This window comes from Vulpes vulpes, chromosome 5 (assembly GCF_048418805.1).
Source record: "Vulpes vulpes isolate BD-2025 chromosome 5, VulVul3, whole genome shotgun sequence".
NCBI classification, from domain to species: domain Eukaryota; kingdom Metazoa; phylum Chordata; class Mammalia; order Carnivora; family Canidae; genus Vulpes; species Vulpes vulpes.
The window spans coordinates 90967125-90987359 of NC_132784.1; the positions used below are offsets into that span (position 1 = coordinate 90967125).

Here is a 20235-nt window from a genome sequence, read left to right on the forward strand (position 1 = left end):
CCTGTGCCCTGCAGCGGGGGCAGAGCTCAGCCTTCAGTCACTGGTGGGTGGCTCCTAGTTGGGTCTGCCTTTGCTGCGTCAACCCATCAGTCAAGAGCGCCAAGCTGCCGGGAGAGCCGACGGCATCCTGGGACGTGCCCGGCTCTGCGCGGGGCAGGAGGGAACGTCTCCTGCTGGTGTCTGTAGCACGTGGCCATCGCGGAGAGAGAGGAGGAGCAGGTAAACGTGGTGGTTTTCACTGAGCAGATAGGAGCAGCCTCAGGATTTGTGAAGCGCCACATCTAAGAGGCTCGAAACAACAGTCCAAGACCCGAAGAGGAGAGAGAAAGGGTCACCAGGACCCAAAATGAGGAGGCGCGGCCCCCAGCAGTGCCATTTACTCAGGAGACCTGGGCCTCGGCTCTCCGGCAGCCAGTGGGCACCTGCCCTGGACGCAGCCACCGCCACTCAGGTACGCCGCCGCCCACCTGCGCGCCGCCCCACGTCACACACCACCTGGACCCTCTGCACCCTAACAGCTGCTTACAGCGGGAGTCGCGGACCCAGACCCCATGCGAGCAGAGCACGTCCCTGGAGGGGACGCAGCCTCCCCGAGCCTAAGGGTCCTGATCTCTAAGTGAGAATGCTTCCAACCTTGGGCGATTCCGTGTCCAGCAAACACGCCCTCCAGGAGCAAACCGAACACCGTCTGGGCAGGAACAAGGGGAAGGAGAGCAGCAGGCCCGCTCTAAGAAGACCGCTCCCCAAGTCCTCGGACAGAAACCAGGCCGCTGGGAACCAAGAAACGGCAACAGAAGCGGCACTCGCTAGTGACACGCACTGTCCTAACCGGGCGCTCCAGGCGCCTAACTATCGGAGGCGGCCACCGCAGCACGTGCTCCGAGATGCTCCGAGGAGAGGCCAAAAGGGTCAGCGTGGACCTGGTGTGGCGGAGCCGGGGGCCGAGACCACGAAGGCTGGGGAAGACTCACCGCCTTCCAGGGTGACATCAGAGACGTAACCTGATCCATCGCTTGCTCAGAGGTGGAGCAGGCAACCAACCCCGGCATGAGAGGGGAACAGAAACAGGGAGAGGGACAGAATGGCAGACATGAACATGTCAGTAACTGGGCGTGACCACTTACGGGGACAGCTAGACAACGGAGGCTGGTACACACGCAGCGCCGCACAGCCGTCGGGGAGCTCGGGGGGCTCCGGCATGCGGGCAAAGCCGGTCCCCAGCACTCGGGGCCACCTGGCCCTGTTTACGTGGCACCGTCCAAGGGCCACACGGTGGCCGAGACCAGGCACTCCATGCTCTGCCTGTGACGACCGCTGCACTGATGCTCACGGAACTGAGGATTCTACAACGTCAGATTTACTGTTGGTACTTTACGGAGAAAAATAAAGATCTCTCAATTGTTATGGATTGACCATTCCTGGCACAAGGCGAGGGTCCAGGCAAGCATGCAGGAGCACCCTGTGCAGCGAGCAGGCACATGAGGCAGTGTGCCCGGCCACGCACCTCTGGGAAGGCACCACCCGGAGACCGGCACCAAGCAGGAACCTAGGGGCCCAATTCCCACCCCCAGCATTTCAGAAGAACCACGGGCTTCTCTGCAGGGCACACACTCCTCAGTGGGCCTCCGCAGAGGGGAAGTGCGGAGGGCTGCGGACCGCGTCCCCCACAGGGCTTCCCCCCCCCCCCCCCCCGCAAGGCTCTAAGGAGGCTCAGGTCCCAGGGGCTCTGGGCGGGCAAAGCGTCCCCAGCAGGCTGACCACCGAACACAGGTGCACAGAAGCACCTGTGCAGGCATCCGCCCAGGGAAGAGATGGGGCTGTGGCCCCAGGGGGCTCCCGGCAGGGCAGGGGTCTATGAGGGAACAGGAGCGAAGGAGCCCCAGCCTCAGGAGAACCGACAGAAAGATAGTGAACAGCCCACAAACCGGCATCAGACTCACAAAAGGAAAAGAGGGAAGGTGACCACGAGTTCCGGAAGAGGCCGCAGGGCCAAGGGAACACCTCACCGCCACCGTGTGGCCCAGGACCCCCCTACGCTGCCTCAGGGCCACCAGCTCGCCAAGGGGCTGCCCACGACAGCTAATGGAGGTTGCTGCCCCGCCCCCGCAACGGCACAGGGTCCTCACTCTGGGGCACGGAAGCCATCATGAAGATGTGAAAGCCTTTTGTCCTGGATCTTTTTTTTTAAAAAGCAGGCTCCATGTGGAGCCCAACCCAGGGCCTGAACTCAGGACCCTGAGATTAAGATACTTGACTGAGCCACCCAGGCGCCCCTGCCCTGTCCTGGGACTTAAAACCTGACCTCAACCCTCTGGTTTCTTTCACATTACTTCCCACCAACACACTAAGCTTCCTGTCGTTTCTTTGGGCTAAAACATATTCCCTGAGGAGCCCAGGGCAGCTCTGGTCATATATGGTTTCCATCCTCCCCAAAATAAGGATTCCCAGAAAAAGAAAAACTATTTGTCTATTGGAATCAACGTTCTGTCATTCAGGAAAAATTGGTGCTAAGTAGGGCTTCCTCTGCTCTGTCCGAAGAGGGAAGGAGACAGTCAAGGACCCAGAGGAGAGGACAGGGGACCACAGTCTCACAGCAGAACAGACTTTAGAACTGCTAAAATCACGTCCTAATACAAAATAAAATATTTATATTAAATTATGATGAAATCCACCTTTAAAACACTCCCCATTTCTGCACAACAAAATGCAAAGACAACCTACCGAAAGGGAGAAAATATTTGCAAATCGTATATCTGATAAGGAGCTCATATCCAAAATCCGTGACGGACTCACACCACTCACAGCAAAACCCCAAACCTGACCACAAAATGGGTGGAAGAACTGAACAAAGAGTTCTCTTTTCCAAAGAGAACACCCAGGTGGCAAACGGACACAGGAAAAGATGCTCCACCTCACTCGGCACTGGCATCGGGGAAATACACATCAAAGCCACGGTGGGACACCACCTGGCACCATCAGGAAGCAACACGTGATGGGGAGGACGCGGAGAAAGGGGAGCCCCCCACGCTGCGGGCGGGAACGCAGGCTGGCGCGGCCACCGTGGAAACATGCGGAGGGTCCTCAAGAGGGTAACACAGGATCACCGCAGGATCCAGTGATTCCACTGCAGGGTACGGGAAGGAAGCAAACCACGACGTTGTCCGTTACTGCAGCGTCACGAGCAGGAGCCCAGCAGGGAAGCACCCCAACAGGCCATCACGTGCATATCCATACGATGGAATATTACTTCGACACAAATAGAAACCTTGACGTCTGCCACACAGGTGGAAGCTTGAGGGCATCGTGCTGAGACAAGTCACACAAGGAATGACAAACACCGGTCATCTCTCTCACAGGTGGAACCTAAACACAAGACCAAACTCCTAGAGGAGCCCGAGCGGCTCAGCTGGCTGGGCGTCCGAATCTTGATTTTGGCTCAGGTCGCAATGTCAGGGTCGTGGGATTGAGCCTTGCGTCGTGTCGGGCTCCACGCGGAGCACGGGGCCTGCTTGATTCTCTCCCCCTGCCTCCTCCACCCCAGCTCGCACACGCCCTCTCTCAAAACAACACAGAGAAACCAAACTCAGAGAGAACAGGCCGATGGTTGCAGGTGGGAAAATAATGAGGTTGCCTTCGATTAAAAAAAAGAAATTCCCTTTGCTGAATCACTTTATAAATTTCCTGTGCTGACCAATAGTGATGTTTAACAGGTGGTTCATCTGTGGTTCTGAGCACTTTCAACATATTCAGCATTACAGCACTTTGGTGAGGAAACAACATCAACCCAGTTGTTTAAGAGTAGAAGAAAGCCGCAGACTCCCGGCCATCACAGTGTTCGCATGGTCAGGGCTCGACCCCAACAGAGCACTTTCAACAGTCAGCTTGTGGCAATAAGGAGAAGTCCCAGGACTGCATCCAGGGGAGACAGAGCTCCATTAATTCTGATTTTCAGACCATCGTTCAATCCATGGCCTGTGCTCTGCTTCCATTTCTCACTGTAAAGCCTACGTAAAGTCTACGTTTCCTGCGTTGACATTTTTCCTTGGAGAAAGACAAGGGACATCGTGGGAAAAGTGCAGATTTTATTACCAACTTTGCCTCTCAGTACACTTGAGGTCTTGAGCCACTTCCTCTTTCAGGTTTAATTTCCCCATCTTCAAACTGAGAATCGAAATACTGACTTGCAAATAACCATAGAAAATAAAAGTATTACCTAGCAAGTTTGGCCAAAACAAAACCAACTCCCGTGTCTTACACGTAGCGCCATCTCCACACGTATGGAGGTACAGACCCAACGCTCCACAGGCAGACCTCCCCGTCCCTCCCAGACGCCTCCTTACTCCACCCCTGACACCCGAGGAAGACAAGTGCATCCTTTGGTTTAGTGGCTAATAGATAACTCAGGGGATATTTGGGTACAGTGATCCAGGCCCAGGACCGGAGCGGCCGTAAATCCTGTGATTCTCCAGTCACTCAGCAAGGGCGAGGGCGTGAGGATAGGACACCTGGCTCCCGGCCACTCTCAGTGGAAACACCCAAATGTCAGTCCCTCTCTAAAGACGACCACACTCGTTATGCCAAGCAGGCAGAAAAGCAGGCCCGCCAAACCAATTAGAGGAAACATGAAGGTGTGGCTGGCACGCAGAGCACAAGGAAGCCTCCGCCAGGAAGGGCCAGGGCCAGAGGGCCTGCCCCAGGCATGCAAGAGGTGCCCGTGGTCATGCCACTGATCCTCCGGCCTGCTGACTGACAGGACCAGATAGGTATCCGCTGTGGAGTTGAGCTTTCCAGATGTGGGCAAAGCTAGCAAAGCCCTGGCCCATGATGACTGAGAAAAGCATTTTCAAGAACCTGGGGCTCTCGCGGCTGTGCTGACACACTGCGCACAGCACAGTCTTGAGGGTCACTGAGGTGCTGGCTCAAGGCCTGGGGTCACCAGGTGCGCTCCCCTGAAGTGTCACAACCATCCCTCGCCTCCTGCCTTGGGAGGTGGTCAGGAAGCGTGCTATCCTGTGGCAATTCACCCAATGTCCATCTCCAGACGGCAACGTTCGGTAGCACCTCTTTAGGACATCAGGTCCCCTAGTGTCTCCCAGATGATCTTTAGAAAACAAGAGTCCAGACAGTTGTGTGCCATTCCCGAGTCTGGTGCTACGTGGCCCCGGATGTTCCACCCTGGAGACCGGCACAACCAGTAGACGGGGTGGTGTTCTTGCCACTGGCAGACCCAGTAGTGCTCACGCCCCCTCTTGGGAGGGCAGCTCGGCCTCCAGCTCCAAGGTGCAGGCAAACCCTGACCCTACTTATATACCCTGTGGCCAACAAGTGGTAACAGACACCCCAAGTCCTCCTACGTGGCCCAGCACAACCCCCAGCATGGGCACCTTTTAGGAAACTGAGTAGTCTTGGGACATAAAATCATTTTGATAAACACATGCTTTTAGTCTTCATGCGGATTTTTTGTTTCATTATTAAAGTCCTCTAAAACATAAAATAAAAGACTTTAGAACACCAACACAAGTCAGCGAGAGGAGCTTTGGGAGCTGGCAAGTGGCTAAGCTCCGCAGGTAAGAATAAGTAACTCTCACCAGGCAGGCATCTGGTTACCTGCCTTGGGGAAACGTGAAGCTCAGTCCCCTCCGCAGGTGAGGGGAAGGCCTGGGATGCAGCAGGGCCTAGACCACAGACCGCAGCAACACCCAGCGCCAGGGCACAGCACAGCTCACTGCCGCAGGGGCAGGCAGGAGCCACGCTCGGGGAGGCCCACTAGGCAGGTACCACCTGCCCGCCCGTCGCACCGCCTCCTGGTCCCACCAGCCCTCCTCGTAGGTGAGCTCAGCTACAGCAGGCCTCTGCGTGTTCAACTCCCGGCGACCAAGCAGCCTCGTGGGCAGGGCCCCGGCTTCTAAAGCAACGAGCGGGCGCCTTTCCCTGCACCGGGTGAGATGTGTGCTCCGTGCCCCTCCGCGCTGCTCCAGCCAGGGCACTTCGGGCCTCCTGAGGCTCCAGTCTTCTGCGGGGATCTAAGCTTGCTCAGCTCTCTGCTGCAATCCGGTGGGGGCACCCAGCTGGGGAAACGGCAGCAAGCCGGGCGCGGTCCAGGAGGGCCTCCTCCTGCGGTCGGCGGGGCCTGGGGCGGCGGAGGCCTGACCCTGTCCCGTCCACGACTCGGCGGCCGCCCGACGCCTTGGGTTCCCGAGGCAGGGCAGGGAGGGCAGCGGCTGCGGGCACCCCCGGGGAAGACACTGATGTCACCCATGTCGTCCAGGTGCAGGCTGCACCCCCGCCCACGCCAGCCTCCTGCGGTCTTCGCCCGAGGCTCGCGGCCCCTCGTCAGGCCTCCGTGACCACCCCACAGCGGGATGCTCCGCCGGCTGCGCAGGACCCGCGCGTGCGTCCAAGGAAAGCCCGACCCGATCCTCGCCGAGCGGGCTTCCCAGCACGTGGGCCGCGCTCTCCGACCGGGCGGGGGCCGGGCCGCCCCAAGGTCACGGGCGCTCTGCGCATGCGCCCCGCCCGCCCCGCGCGAGGCCGGCGCGCCCACTCCCCCTGCGCCCGGGGTCGCGCCCTCCGCGCCCGCGCTGGGCTCCGAGCAGCACCGGGAACGCGCGGCCGGGGGGGGGGGGGGAAGGAGGAGGGCGGGGCCTCCGGGGTCGGGCGGGATCGCGGCGCCCCCCAGCCCTCGCGCCCCCGGCCGCCCTCACCAGAAGAAGGTGTTGGTGCCGTCGTCGTACACCTCGGACTCGGTGCTGCGGCGGCCGCCCCCCCGCTCCGCGCCCGCGCCGTCCGGCGGCTCCTCCAGCGAGGCCTTGCCCGCCGGCACCGGCGACCCCGGCCGCGGCCCCCCGGCGCCTCTGCGCTCGCCCCTCCGCATGGCGCCCGCCCAGCCGCTCCGCCCCGCGCCTTGACCCCACGCACCGCGGGTCACCGCGAGGGCGCGCGGCGCTCGGCGCGGGGAGCGCCGGGAAGGGGTCGCGGCGCGGCCTCGGCGGGGTCTCGGGAGAGCGCGGGCGGGGGGCGGCTCGGAGACGGGGAGCGGGGCATTGTGGGGCTTGTAGTCCGCGCGCATGGGCCGCGGGGCACGCTGGGCCTCGTAGTCTGCGACGCCGCGGCTCCGAAGCAGTGCTCGCTGGGAAGGATGCCGCCTGGTTGCTAGGAAACCGGAGCCGGCTGGCGGGGCGGCGGGGCGGCGGGGCGGCGGGGCGGCGGGGCGGCGGGGCGGCGGGGCGGCGGGGCGTCGCCCCCGGTCCGGCCCCCGAGCCCGTCCGCGCTGCCCTGGAGCGTCCTCCCGCCGCGAGCCCGGCTCCCTCTGGGGCGCCTCCCCGCCTTCTACCCCCGGGCGAGCCCCGGCCCGGCCGCTGCGGACTCCGCGCTGGAGGGTCGCCGGCAGCCAGCGGGTCCCCCCCCCCCCCCCGGGGTCTCCAGGGGCAGAAGGGCGTCGCCTGGCGTTCGGGTTCACTCAAGTGGTAACGGAACCAGCCCCCCACGCACACACAGTTAGCTCCCAGCCACTGGGAAATACAGTGGAGGCTCCTCGGAGGCTTGGCGGCGACCTGACCCAGCACCCCTCCCAGGGATACCAGGTGACCCAGCGCCCCGTCCCAGGGATACCAGGTGACCCAGCACCCCTCCCAGGGATACCAGGTGACCCAGCACCCCATCCCAGGGATACACCCAGTGGGGAGATGATGACATCTCAGAGCACACCTGGTGCAGAGCAGCATCCCCCATCAGAGCCAAAGGGGGGAACAACCTAATTCCCCCAAGTACTAAATGAATACACAAAATGTCTACCATACAATGGAAAGGTATTTGGCCCTATAAAAGGAATGAAGTTCTGACACGTGCTACAATAGGGGTGAACCTTGAAAACATGATGCTCAGTGGAAGGAGCCAGTCATAAAAGATGGCACATCATATGACCCGTCTACACAAAATACCAGTAGAGGCAGAAAGGTAAGGAAAGGGAACGGGGTGGGGAAGGGGTGATTGCTGAAGACTGGGTTTCACAGTCTTTTCCAAACTGAAAATATTCTGACATTGACCATAGTGACTATCTGTGAATATATTAAGATCTACCGATCTCTACGTTTTAAATTAATCAATTATATGGTACGTGAATTATACATCAAAAAAGCTGTTATTAATATGTATGCATGTGTAGATATTGTTGATCCTAAAAATAAAACTGCCCGTTATTTTGCAAGTAAAATGGGTTTATTCTGGAATAAAATTGCAACCTAGGACAAACTGGCTGCAAGAAAACCAAGGCGAGTCCTGGGGACAGGGGGGAGGTTCACTCTTTTCTAGAGGACGGGGGAGAGCTGTTATAGAGGGAAAGCCCGCTGCAGTGGGCTGAGAGTTGGGGTACAGTGGCTTCTCATGTGCTGGGCTGTTGCCCCAGGAAGAGAAAAGCCTCCTTCCTCCTGCGGGGGTCTGAGGAGTAGCCACCTGCTGGCTCTGCAGTGGCCAAGCGCCCGGTGGGCAGGAGCGCTCACCCTGCCGGCCTCTTGCCTCCGTTCTACGCTCGTTAATTTTCGCATTTCTCTCTTTGGATTAGATCATTCTTTGAAAGCATCTTTTTTTTTTTTTCTTTGAAAGCATCTTGATCAAGCGTGATGCTTTTGTCCCTCGGTGCCAGGCAGGACCTTTTCCGATTGTCATGTTCCATGTGGGGGGCGGGGGGTGTGCAGCACTTGGAAAGCACTTCAGGCCACATTCGAGTAGCGAGGATGGTCAGGAGGGAGACCCCTCAGGCACTTCCCATCTCTAGTCCGTATTTACCAAGTCCTAAGAATTGGAGATCATGTGTCAAGTACATCATTTTTACAAAAGTTGGACAGGCAACGAAATGCAAAACTTAATCACACGAAGCAGGAGGAGTAACACTGCAATTCCAAATTGTGTGATGGTGCTGAGCTAGGACCCTCGGTCTGAAAGTAGCCAACTTATATTTGTTGGCACTTACTCTGCCTTAGGGCGGAAGGGTTCTCCCCACGGAGGCAAACTGGGAGTCATGCACGCCTCCTGGAAGTCCCCACTTGAAGCAGCCACGAGAGGAGAACGGTGAATACAGCAGGAGCACACGGAGGGAATCAGGTGCATTTGGGGAGATACGGTGCACGTGTAAACACGAAGCAATAGTGGATGAACTTTCTTGCAAAAATAGCAAAACTTCAAAGATTTATTAAAACAGTGTTGTTGGGCCACCTGGCTGGCTCAGTGGTGGAGCGTCTCCTTCAGCTCAGGGCCTGACCCCTGGGTCCTGGGATCGAGTCCCACACCGGGCTCCCTGCGGGGACCCTGCTTCTCCCTCTGCCTGTGTCTCTGCCTCTCTCTTTGTATCTCTCATGAATAAATAAAATCTTAAAAAAAAAAAAAGTGTCGTTCTCTCAAAAGAACTGTATGGAAATGAATGCTATCCAATAGGACAGCCTGGAAGTTTGGAAATTCAGAGGCCAGGAATTTCGGATGGGAATCCAGAGCCAGACGCTAGTCCGGATGAGAGAAAGACTTGTGAATTCTGAAATCGTAACCCTTCAGAAAAAACAACTTGAAAAGATCAATTTGTCACAGGATCATGATGAGACTGTTTCCAAAAGTCCATAATCAAAAAAGATTTTCCACATCTCAAGGGTTTGGGCAACGCAGCCAAGGACACTGTCTTTCCAGGCTAGAGACGCAGCAGCAGTGAGACAGGTACGCAGGCCTCCAGACACCTGGGGAAGCGTCTGGTCAGAGGTCGTCTACTGCCCCCACCAGGAAATCTTTTTATTTTTTAAGATTTTATTTATTTGAGAGAGAGCACGGGATGGGGAGGCGGGGAGGGAGAGGGGTGAACAGACTCCCCCTGAGCAGGGACCACAAGGCGGGCCTGGATCCCAGGACCCTGAGATCAGGAGCCGAGCCCCCAGGCCCCCCAGGAAAACTTTTACTTTCAGGTCACCGGGTGGGGGGGGGGCTGTGCGGGCGGGGCCAGGCAGGGGCTGGCGCTTCCTTCAGGTGCTCAGGTGACTCCAAGAGCTCTTCCCTGGGGGTTAGCTGCGCAAGGGTTGGCTCAGAGTTCCTGACAAGGGCCTTTCCAGAGCGTCTTCCTGGGGTGTCTTCTCGTCAACGAAATCTCAGGTTGCGTGACGTGAGGCACACGGTGGAAGGATTGCTCCGCCAAAGCCCAGCTACTTGGAGTAGAAGCAAGCAGGCCTCAGCGACATGGCCTCGTGTCCTTCCATTGGCTGTGGGGCAGAGGAGGCAGGGCAAGTGCACGGGGACACTGGGGCGCCGAGGCTGCCTGGGGGGACAGCGGGGGGGGGGGGGGGGGCCCAGGCGGCAGGTCTTCGGTTTAGTTGGACCAATGCCGGTTCTCTGGGCCAAGCTGCTGGGGGGTCTCTACCAACTGTGCCAGCTGAGTCGCAGTCGTGCCCTTTGTGCATCATGGGCCTGAGGCCTGGGCGTGTGCACCGCGGGAGGAGTGGGCCCCTGGTCGCTGTGGCTCGAGACGGGCACCAGGCAGGGCTGACCCTTCCCGGCAGGTGAGCCGCAGCACACGCCGCGGCTGTCCGGGTCCAGAGGGAAAACACACCAACCATGACCCAAACATATTTACGCCCCGAGACAGATAGGACATCCGCTGGCGTGGATGGGGGTTCCGTGGGGCTGCACTTCGCACAGGCCCGACCAGCTGGCCAGCGCCGGCGGGCTGGTGGCCTTACTGGTCTTCCCCACCGGCTGGTGACCTTATTGGTCGTCCCCACCAACGCCGGCTCACGGATGCGATCATCTTGCCCGTGGGTTAGATGCTTGCATGGTGGGAAGTGGTGGGAAGCTTAGAATCGCTGGTGCAGTTGGATTATTATTTGGTCCAAACCAGAGTTCTCTCCTCCTATCAAACCAACAATTATTGGATTTCCAGTATTATGTTTCCCCCTTCTGGGATCAATGGTTGGGCATCCCTGGTCAATTTTTCCACACTATTGTGTGGAAGGACGTCCTTTGGACCAGAGGTTTGGCTATTGGTCTCTTTGAGAGCAGGGTCTTGTTTTTTGGGGGGTTTTTATTTGTGTGTGTGTGTGTGTGTGTGTGTGTGTGTGTGTGTAAATGTCAGTGAGGCGGTTCCTCAGCCCCCAGGGAGTTGAGCCTGGAATGCCCAGGAACCCTAAACATAAGCAGAGCCACTGGCAAAAGTACGGCATTTAATAAACTTTGCACGGAGGAGCCATTGAAATTTTAGCTCCATTGGAGGCAAGGGTGCTTCACGGTTCCCGTGATATTCCAGAATCGTGACCTACCCCCTCAAAACATGCCGGTGTCTCACGTAGGCTGTTGGCCGAAGTAGCCGAAGGAAAGGTGCCACCTCGGTGACTCCAAGCGGGAGTCGCAGTCACGTACCCAACACGATCTCTACCATTTTCATCCCTTAGGTGAGAAGCACCAGGAAACCACGGAAAGTCTGCATTGATCTGAGGAATTCCCTCTACGTCGCCCCAAGGAGTCAACAGGGATCTGTGAGCATTAAGCGGTCGGGAGGGCTTTCATCTGGATCCAGATGCAGTCCCTGTTTTTGAGGTGGGATCGATCACAGGAGTATCTAACCTGGGGATTTGTCTTCGGAGACCAAATCCCTTTAAGGCCAGAAGGTGTGACAGGTGGATGCTGTTTCCTATGGAGAGGTTTTGAGGGCCGGGGGGCAGAGAAGGAAATACTCTTAGAGCCTGAAGGAAACGCTCCATCATCTGAATCCGCTTTAGTCAGAGGGACTCGGGGACCCGGGGCTGTGGGTCCAGGCGTGTTGCTCTGCCTGGGAGGGCAGGACGCCGCCCAGGCCAGCCCCGTCTGCCAGAATTCCAAGAGATACACTGCACGGTCCCTCACGGGGCACCTTGATGTCAGTGGAATGTGAGGGTTGGGGCAATGGGCGGATGGAGAGGTGACAAGGCCGTTCACTGCTCACAGGTCCTGGACGAGCCTCCATCTTCAGTGGTGGGGTTTCCTGAGGGGTGAAGTTGGCCTGTTACGGGACATAATGAGGCCCCGAGCCTCTGTAAGCCCTTGAAGGGCTTCCTTATCTATAGAATGTTCATTAATTCTGAGAGGGGTTTTAGAGGGACCTATTTCAGTCTTTCTGGGAGGCGCTCTGTGGATTCTGACCATATCAGCGGAAGATTTCGCAAATAAGGAAGACGGTCACGATCTAACAGGGACAAATGGTCAATGTCCCCAGAATGTAACGCTGTAGGGGCAATAATGCCATCAGGGGCTGGTATTTGCGAGAGTTGAAAATTGAGAATGGGGTGGTCTTTCTTTCAGGTGACTCACCGAGGGTGCCCACGAGCTGGTTTGCCACAATCCCTAAGTCCGAAGTGGACATAGTTTCTTGTTCCACCTTGGTCCTGTTAGCAGCGAGAGAACCATCCCGGTGCAGCCTGCTAGTAAACACGGACACGATGCTGCCGGGTTGGATTCAGCATCCACAGGGAAACCAGGGTGGCCTTTGAAGACAGTGTGGAGTCAGGTGGATAGTCATGAACATTTTCATCAGGCTTTTCTGCACAAGCTTGAATCCTGTCCAGTCAGCAGGCTTAGGAAGAGGTACTGTAATCCTTTGGTGGAGATTTCTAGTGAGTTCTAGCACTTTGCCAAAACTTAGGCATCTTTTTCTCTCAATCCCTTTCAGGGTGCTCCCATTGAGCTGGTTTCATCCAGTGTTTGGTCTGACCCTCAGCAGCAAGCATGTGGACCAATTGATACAAATCTGAGAAATCAGATCAGTAAGTTTGAATAACTGTGTTAAATCTTCAGCAAACATATAGGGTCCTCAGTCACTTTGGGAAATTGTTTCAGTACAGCTCCAAATTCAGCCTTAGTCCGGGCAGCATAAGCCATTTGGCGTTCATTTGGGCCTCCAGCAGAGTTTACTTTAGAGGGGTAGGTGTTAATAGGGTCAGGAGAGGAGGGGTGGGGAGAGGTTTGGAGGTAACGGGAAGCTCAGTGAAAGGATTAGAAGGAGGAATGGGTATAGGGGAGGGGAGGGCCAGTGCCAAGGGAAGAGGGAAAAGGCTCCAGAGGCAGGGCCTGAGTATAAGGTGGCCACACCTGTCTGGAGACAAAGAGGATGGGAAGGGGAAGAGGCCTCAGAAGCTCCGTTGACTTCTTACAGTTGTTTGTCTCTTTGCAAAATACTAATTCTAAATTAACTGAGGCGAACAAACTTTGAATCCTAAAAATGTTTGGAAGCCTCGAGGTACCAATTAAAATAAGCATCCAATTCAGTGTTGACAAGTTTCCAGCCATGCTGTCCAATTCCATTGTGAGAAAAGTCAATTTGGGGAGATGGGAGGTTCCCCACGATGGCTGTTGAGGTTGTGAATGCCTTTTGGTTGAGTCAGTCCATTTAGTTAAGAATGCACACGAGGAGGGGCCACCATTCTGAAACCTAGAACTGGCTGAGGTCCCAGAAGTGTGGGGGCAAGGCCGTCCTCACAGCATTTTGATCGCTGGGATCCCACTTCCCAGAGGCTTTTCTCTAGAGGGAAGAGAACAATGTCTAAATGGCACAGTTCCAGTAGGAACAGCCTAACCTAGCTCTAGAAAGGAGTCAGACCAAAGGCCAAACGAGTACTCTCAGGAAGGACAAAGCCTTAAAACAGGTCCTGAATAAAGGCTGGAGAGCTCAGAACAGAGAGTGAAGCTCACGTCCAGGAGACGACTTATTCTCAAACCCCAGGGCCGGCAAGAGAGCAGCAAGCCTGACCAGGTCTGTGGGGACTGGCCCTGTGTGTGTGCTCACCAGCCTCAGAGCCGCTGGAGGTAGCTGCCTGCGTCCCACTTCTGACACCAGGTAACGTTTTCCTTAAAAATAACACTGCCAGCTATTTTACCAACAAAATGGGTTTATTCAGGAGAGTGGAAAATTGTAATTTGGGACAAGCAAGCTATGACAAAACCGTAGGCATGTCCAGAGGACAGAGGAGAGAGATGCTCCTTTATAGATTGGGGGACGGGGGATGGGAGGGGCTGTTGTAAAGGAGAAGTCCTGGGAGTCACCTGGGAGTTGGGAGTGTCGTGGCTTCTCATTGGTTAGCCTGCCACTGTCTGTCAGGGGTGGGGGGTGCTGTGCTCTCCCTGGATGGACTGTACATTACCTGGATGGGATGTGCTCCCCCTGGACGGGCTGTGCTCCCCCTGGACGGGGTGTGCTCTCCCTGGATGGGCTGCACTCTCCCTGGTTGGGCTGCGCTCCCCCTGGTTGGGCTGTGCTCCCCCTGGATGGGCTGTGCTCCCCCTGGATGGGTTGTGCTCTCCCTGGATGGACTGTACATTACCTGGATGGGATGTGTTCCCTCTGGACGGGCTGTGCTCCCTCTGGACGGGCTGCACTCCCCCTGGACAGGCTGTGCTCTCCCTGGATGGACTGTACATTACCTGGATGGGCTGTGCTCCCCCTGGATGGGCTGTGCTCTCCTTGGACGGGCTGTGCTCCCCCTGGACGGGCTGTGCTCCCCTTGTATGGGCTGTGTTCTCCCTGGATGGACTGTACATTACCTGGATGGGATGTGCTCCCTCTGGACGGGCTGTGCTCCCTCTGGACGGGCTGCACTCCCCCTGGACGGGCTGTGCTCCCCTTGGATGGGTTGTGCTCTCCCTGGATGGACTGTACATTACCTGGATGGGCTGTGCTCCCCCTGGACAGGCTATGCTCCCCGTGGACAGGCTATGCTCCCAGGGCTGTGCTGTTGGGGATGGAGGAGCCCGTCCCTCCTCCACTGGCCTCCTCCACGTTGGGAGCCTCCCTCTTGTCTTCAGCAGGTCTCTCTGTCAGCCGTGCATTCCTGGCTCCCCGCCCGCCACCCACCTGCGGGATCCATCAGCCTCCTGGGAGGCCAGGGCAGGCAGCTGTGCCAGGAAATGCAGCGCGGGAGGTGCGCTCCGGGCCGTGGGCCGGTGCCGGGGACCCGGTGTAGGATGGCGTCGGGGCCCACCCTGCTTGTCGGCTGCAGAGCCAACAGGAGGAGGCACGGCTCGCAGGTGGACGCTGCTTTACAGCCCGAGAGGAGGAGACGACAAGCCCCGCCCCGGCCAGCTCCCGGGGCGCTCTGTGGACTCTGTGGACATTTACAGCGGCCCCTTCCTCCGGGAGACTTTGCTCTCTGCGGCTCCGGGGACTTGCCTGTCCCAGACGGTGACCGTCTGCTCTTCCCAAGTAAATTCATTCTGCTGGTAAAACACCCAAGAGTTTGATTTCTGGGGCCCGGTCGCTGCCCTCCGCCTGGCCCCAGCCCTGACCCCCCCGACCTGGCCCCCCTAAGTACATGTGCAAGTGAGGGCGAGGAGGCTGGAGAGGATGGCCAGGGAGCCCCCTTTGCTCTGTCCTGACGGCTGCAGGGAGGCCAGATGAGGTCAGGGCCACCTGTCCGCACAGCGGGTGAGCCAGGACCCTGCTCCCCCCTGCACTGGCCTTCACAGACTGACGCAGGCCCCCAGAGGCCAGCTCCCGCCCCCCTCCTGTCCAGCAGGTCCTCATCCTGCCCTGGGGGCCCAGAGCCATCCTTCAGGACCTCTCTTCTCCACCCCAGCTGGTGGCACATTTCCAGGGCCTTGCTCCGCTGTTGCTTCCTAGGGTGTTTGTCCCAAAATGTGCTGGGAGCTACCCCCTTCCTGCATGGACAGGGCCCCCACCTCGGCATGGCCGGCCAGGGGCGGGCCGGATCCCAGGAGCCACGGCCTGCCGAGGGGTGGGGGGAGCGGGCTAGGGCCCGTTGTGGGTGGGGCCGGGGTAGAACTGCGCAGGGGCTGGGCCCGGCCCCAGGGGTGCCCTCTGCCCTGAGTGCATCCACGTGATAGTTAACTGCCACCAGGCTCTGGCCTTGCGCCAGGAGGGCTCCCGACGCTTACAACTGCTCACTCTTGTGACCTTCATGCCCCCTGGGGCTCTATTTTAATCTCTGGCTGAGAGACAGAGACACTGAAGCAGCAGAAGGTCTGGGACGCCCCCACCCCGCCCTGTGCCTCAGTGCCTTCTCCCCGTGGGACCCTCGATGCTTGACCATCCTGCAGCTTTGCCCCCGGGTCTGCTCTTACCGTCTCAGCGGCACTGGGTCCCCGTCCTAACTGCTGCCCTCTGGCTGCGGCAGCCTGGGCCGAGCAGTCCCTTCAGACAGCGGGGCTGTGGCCCGTTGCCTGGTGCCTTGGGCTTGCAGCTCGGCCGGAGGCAGTGGGACTCGCCCCGCGTGGAGAAGGGCCGGGAGCTCAGAGGTGGTGGCCTCGAGCCCTGGGCAGCAGGGCTGCAAGGCGGCCCCCCCGCCCCCCGGCCTTCCTCAGACTCCGCTGGTCCTGGAAGGGAGCACAGAGGGCTGCTTCCCGGGCTGCAGGACTCACTCTTGACTCACTTGACAGAGTGCTCCCCTACAGTGTCCCTGTGGCAAGGGGGAGGGTGCTGCGGGCGCAGAAGGAGCAGCAACTGTGCAAAGGAGAGGGGAGCGAGCGGCCTGTGCCACCCGCGGTCCCCCAGGGCCGGCGGCGGGATGGGGCCCTGCGCCCTGGGCTCAGGCAGGGACGGCTCTCCGCTCCTTTGGGCGCAAGCCAGGAGCTGGGGAGCCTAAAGGCCCAGAGGCGTTTGGGGGCGGCACTAGGAGAACAGAACTGTCCCTGGGGAGAGGACAGCAGGTGCTGGGGGCCCCACCCTGAAGCTCTGGGGTGACAGGAGGCACCAGCGGCCGGCAGACCCGGGGGACAGGGGCCCGGCCTGGGAAGGGGGTCCTCCCCGCGGGGCCCTACACAGGTGCCGTGGGCCAGAGGCCAGAGGGGGGCTGGGAGGCCGGCTGCAGCTGCCCAGGCTGCGAGCCTCGGAGAAGGATCCTCAGGGACACTCCCAGGGCCTTTGGGCCGCACCTGATGGGGCCACGGGCGGAGGGAGCCGTGGATGAGGGTAACTGGCCCCAGAACCTGTGGCCCCTGGCAGGTACTGGGGAGGCGCCGCAGCACCGTCCCTCCGGGATTCTGGGTCTTCCTCACACGTCAACGCCTTCGCGAGTGGCCCTCGTCCCCACAGCCCCCACCCCGAGGTGTACAGTCCCTTGCCCCCACTACCCCAGGCCGGCAGGGAGCAGCTCCTCCTGCTTTAGTAAAACCTCCATGTTGCACCGCAGACGCCTCCGGGACTCCGGGCCATGGGCTTTGGACCCCATGAAGCTCACGGATGTCCCCAAACTACATCACACGTGGGCCCGTGGGGTTGGGAGGGCAGAGGCCCAAGGTGAGGACAAGCAGCGCTCGCTCCTGCTCGCAGGACTCGGCCAGGGGCCCTCCGGGGGCCCTGCCGTCCTGGCTTCCGCCACAGCATGGCCACTGGCCCCCCAGTTAGGGATTGGGGCGGCCTTGGAGGCAGCAGGCCTCCTGCTGCACTTCGGCCCCTCAGACAGAAGAGGCCACGCGAGCAGGGAGCTCGGCAGAGGAGGGAAGAGGAGCTGGGTCCGCGGTCCCCGGGGGCAGCAGGAGGCCCAGGCCCGGGTCGGATCAGCGCTGCCAGCCGCCGGGCGGCCACCCGGCCTGCAAGGGGCTGGTCCCCCGTCCTGTGGCTTCTTCAGGCGATGCCTGAGTTCAAGACCAAGGCCAAGGGAGCGAGGCCGAATCTGGGGGAAATTAAGTGCATAATAGTGGATTTTAGCGTCATCATGAAGTAAGTTTAATAAGTCCGTAGAAGGGATGCATGTGTTGCAGAGCCTTTGAAGAAAGCAGACGGGAGGAGGAAAAGTGTGATGTCCCCAGCCCAGGCGCACGTCCTTAAGCAGAGATGAGCACGAACAGCAAATCCACCCTCCCGTATCTCAACGCGTTTTAACCTAGTTGAGGCGACAAAGCCCATACACGTCTGCAGACTGCGCGTCTGCGCTTAGCACGATGTGAGCATTTCCTGCAGACTCGCTGCTCTGAACACGTGGTTTGTTTTTTTTTTTTATAATTTTTTTTAAAATTTATTATAGTCACAGAGAGAGAGAGAGGCAGAGTCACAGGCAGAGGGAGAAGCAGGCTCCATGCACCGGGAGCCCGACGTGGGATTCGATCCCGGGTCTCCAGGATCGCGCCCTGGGCCAAAGGCAGGCGCCAAACCGCTGCGCCACCCAGGGATCCCCTGAACACGTGGTTTTTATGGCTGCTCAGCCCGCGTGTGCACACAGCACGTCTGCTAGGACATTTCCCTATTGTCGAGCATCTCAGTGGTTCATAATTTTTGCCTCACGGCAAAAATTAAAAATAAAATATATTTATACACATATTCATTATTATTATTTTTTCTCCTTAGGATGGTTTGTAAAAAGGCAAATCAATGGACCAAGCCATAAACCCTTTTGAGGCTTCTGATTCTTTTTTGCTGAACTGCTTTCCCAACGGGCTGTACCTGGTTTTCCTCCGGGTGGGATTGGATGGGCTCTGTCCCTGTTGTGCACCCTGCACTGAGGGTAGGGCACCGTCTCCTGCGGGGCCAGGCCAGTGCTCCCCGCCCCAGGCTGGAGATGCCGTGTTTGCCCCAAGGGGCCCCGGGCCCGGCTCTGGATCAGCGGGGTCTGGATGTCACTTGAGTTCCCTCGGGGCCTTGGACGGTGGGGAAGAGAAGCAGTGCTTCTGCGGCCCTATAGACAGGAGTGCCGGGTAGGGACACGGAGCTCCCACAGCCTTGTAGACACCTGCAGGGACGCCCGCGTCAGGGGAAGCCTGTCCACGGGTGGCTTTAACACAACGCAAGCGTAGATGAAGACACCCCGGGCAGGTGGACCTGGCCACCCGGAGGGGCCGGGAGCGGCTGGCAACATGGACCCGGAGTTCACATTACCCACGCTCCGAATCCCTCGATGACTGTTTCCGGAACTCAAACAGGGCCTCTGAGGCCTGCTGGCCCATGTGCGTGGCCGCTGGCCAGGCATCCTTCTGCCTCCTTCCTTGGGAAGCGGGATCACAGCTCGCAGACTTCCCTGCAGGAAGCTGGGGCCCTGTGACCCACCGTGCCCCGTGGAGCGTCCCTCCCCCCCTTCCTCCTCCTGCCAGCGTGAGCGGGAGCGTGGGTGTGATGTCTGGAGGTTGAGCAGCCGTTTTGAGCCATGTGGTGGGGCCAGGTGTTTAAGGTGGCAGAACGATGGGGGAAGTTCACGCTGGTCCTGGACACGGAAATCAAAACCACAGCGAGATACCGGTTTACACTGGTGAGGACGGCTGAGCCGAGCAAGTCAACAAACAACAGGTGTCGGCGAGGCTGCGGGGAGAGGGGAGCCTCGTGCACTGTCGGGGGACACAGGCTGGAGCAGCCACTCTGCAGAACAGTGTGGGGGTCCTCAAGGAGTTGAAGACAGAGCTACCCGATGCCCCAGCAGGTGCACTTCTGGGAATTTACCCCAAAGACATGAATGTAGTGACCCGAAGGGGCCCCCGCGCCCCACATTCACAGCAGCGGTGTCCACGGTAGCCACACTGCGGGAGGGACCCAGACGCCCATCGGCAGGCGGGCGGCGGGTAAGGAAGGTGGGGTCGCAACATCACTGAGCATCCAGCAACTGAGATCGTGCCACCTGCAGGGACATGGACGGACTAGAGGGTGCGACGCTGGATGACATATGTGCATCAGAGAAGGACGGTGCCCATCCGGTCTCCCTCACACAAGGGATCTAAGGAACACAAAAGAGGATCAAGGGGAGGGAGGGAAAAATAAAAACGGAATCAGAGAGGGAGACACACCGTAAGAGACTCTTCACTCTGGGAAACACACTGGGGGCTGCTGGAGGGAGGGCGGTGGGGGGACGGGGTCACTGGGAGTCGGCGCCGATCAATCTCTGGCCTCTGCCTGTGGCACCAGGATACATTATATGCTCATTTACAATTTTAATACAATAAAAATTAGCCTCAAAAATTCCTACTGGTGCTCCCGGCCCCCGCCCCCGGCCCCCAGCCCCCATCTGTGGGGAAGGCAGTGAGTCTCTGCGTCCACCTCTGGAGCCAGGCTCCCTGGGAACCAGCCCTAAGGCCGCGTCCAGAGTCGCTCTGGGGGAGTCATGCAGGTCCCTCTGCCTCTCCACTGGTCCCAGTTCCGGCCTGGTCACGGCCGCCCCACAGCTTGCCCTGGGGTCCCCCGCACGAGTGGGGGGCCCGCAACTCCCAGGCAGGTGGACACCCATGCTGGGTGCGGATGCGGGACTGCCCAGGGCAGGCTGACACCGTGCACACCCCTGCCCCCCGTACCGGGAGGGGTGGGGT

The 20235-nt window shown here is 58.9% G+C and overlaps 1 protein-coding gene and 1 long non-coding RNA gene across 8 annotated transcripts in view; one reads left to right on the top strand and one right to left on the bottom strand.

Annotated features, from left to right (window-relative positions):
• Positions 1-6998, bottom strand: part of PTDSS2 (phosphatidylserine synthase 2) — a 20098-nt gene extending 13100 nt beyond the window's left edge. The window contains exon 1 of one of the 2 annotated variants that reach the window (XM_072759225.1): positions 6705-6998. In XM_072759225.1, the coding sequence (XP_072615326.1) occupies positions 6705-6874 (170 nt within the window). In that variant the 5' untranslated portion in view covers positions 6875-6998. The remainder of the gene's footprint in view (positions 1-6704) is intronic. The other variant, XM_072759226.1, reaches the window with a different exon arrangement.
• A 65-nt stretch (positions 6999-7063) lies between these two features.
• LOC112914425 (uncharacterized) lies at positions 7064-15221 on the top strand. 6 transcript variants are annotated; one of them, XR_012001751.1, is made up of 7 exons: positions 7075-7614; positions 7857-7956; positions 11418-11501; positions 12304-12585; positions 12671-12764; positions 13721-13834; positions 14803-15221. It is a non-coding gene; the product is annotated as an uncharacterized lncRNA (long non-coding RNA). The 6 variants fall into 6 exon arrangements; XR_012001750.1 differs by having other exon boundaries at positions 7179-7644; XR_012001752.1 differs by having other exon boundaries at positions 7179-7583.
• The last annotated feature ends 5014 nt before the right edge of the window (positions 15222-20235 follow it).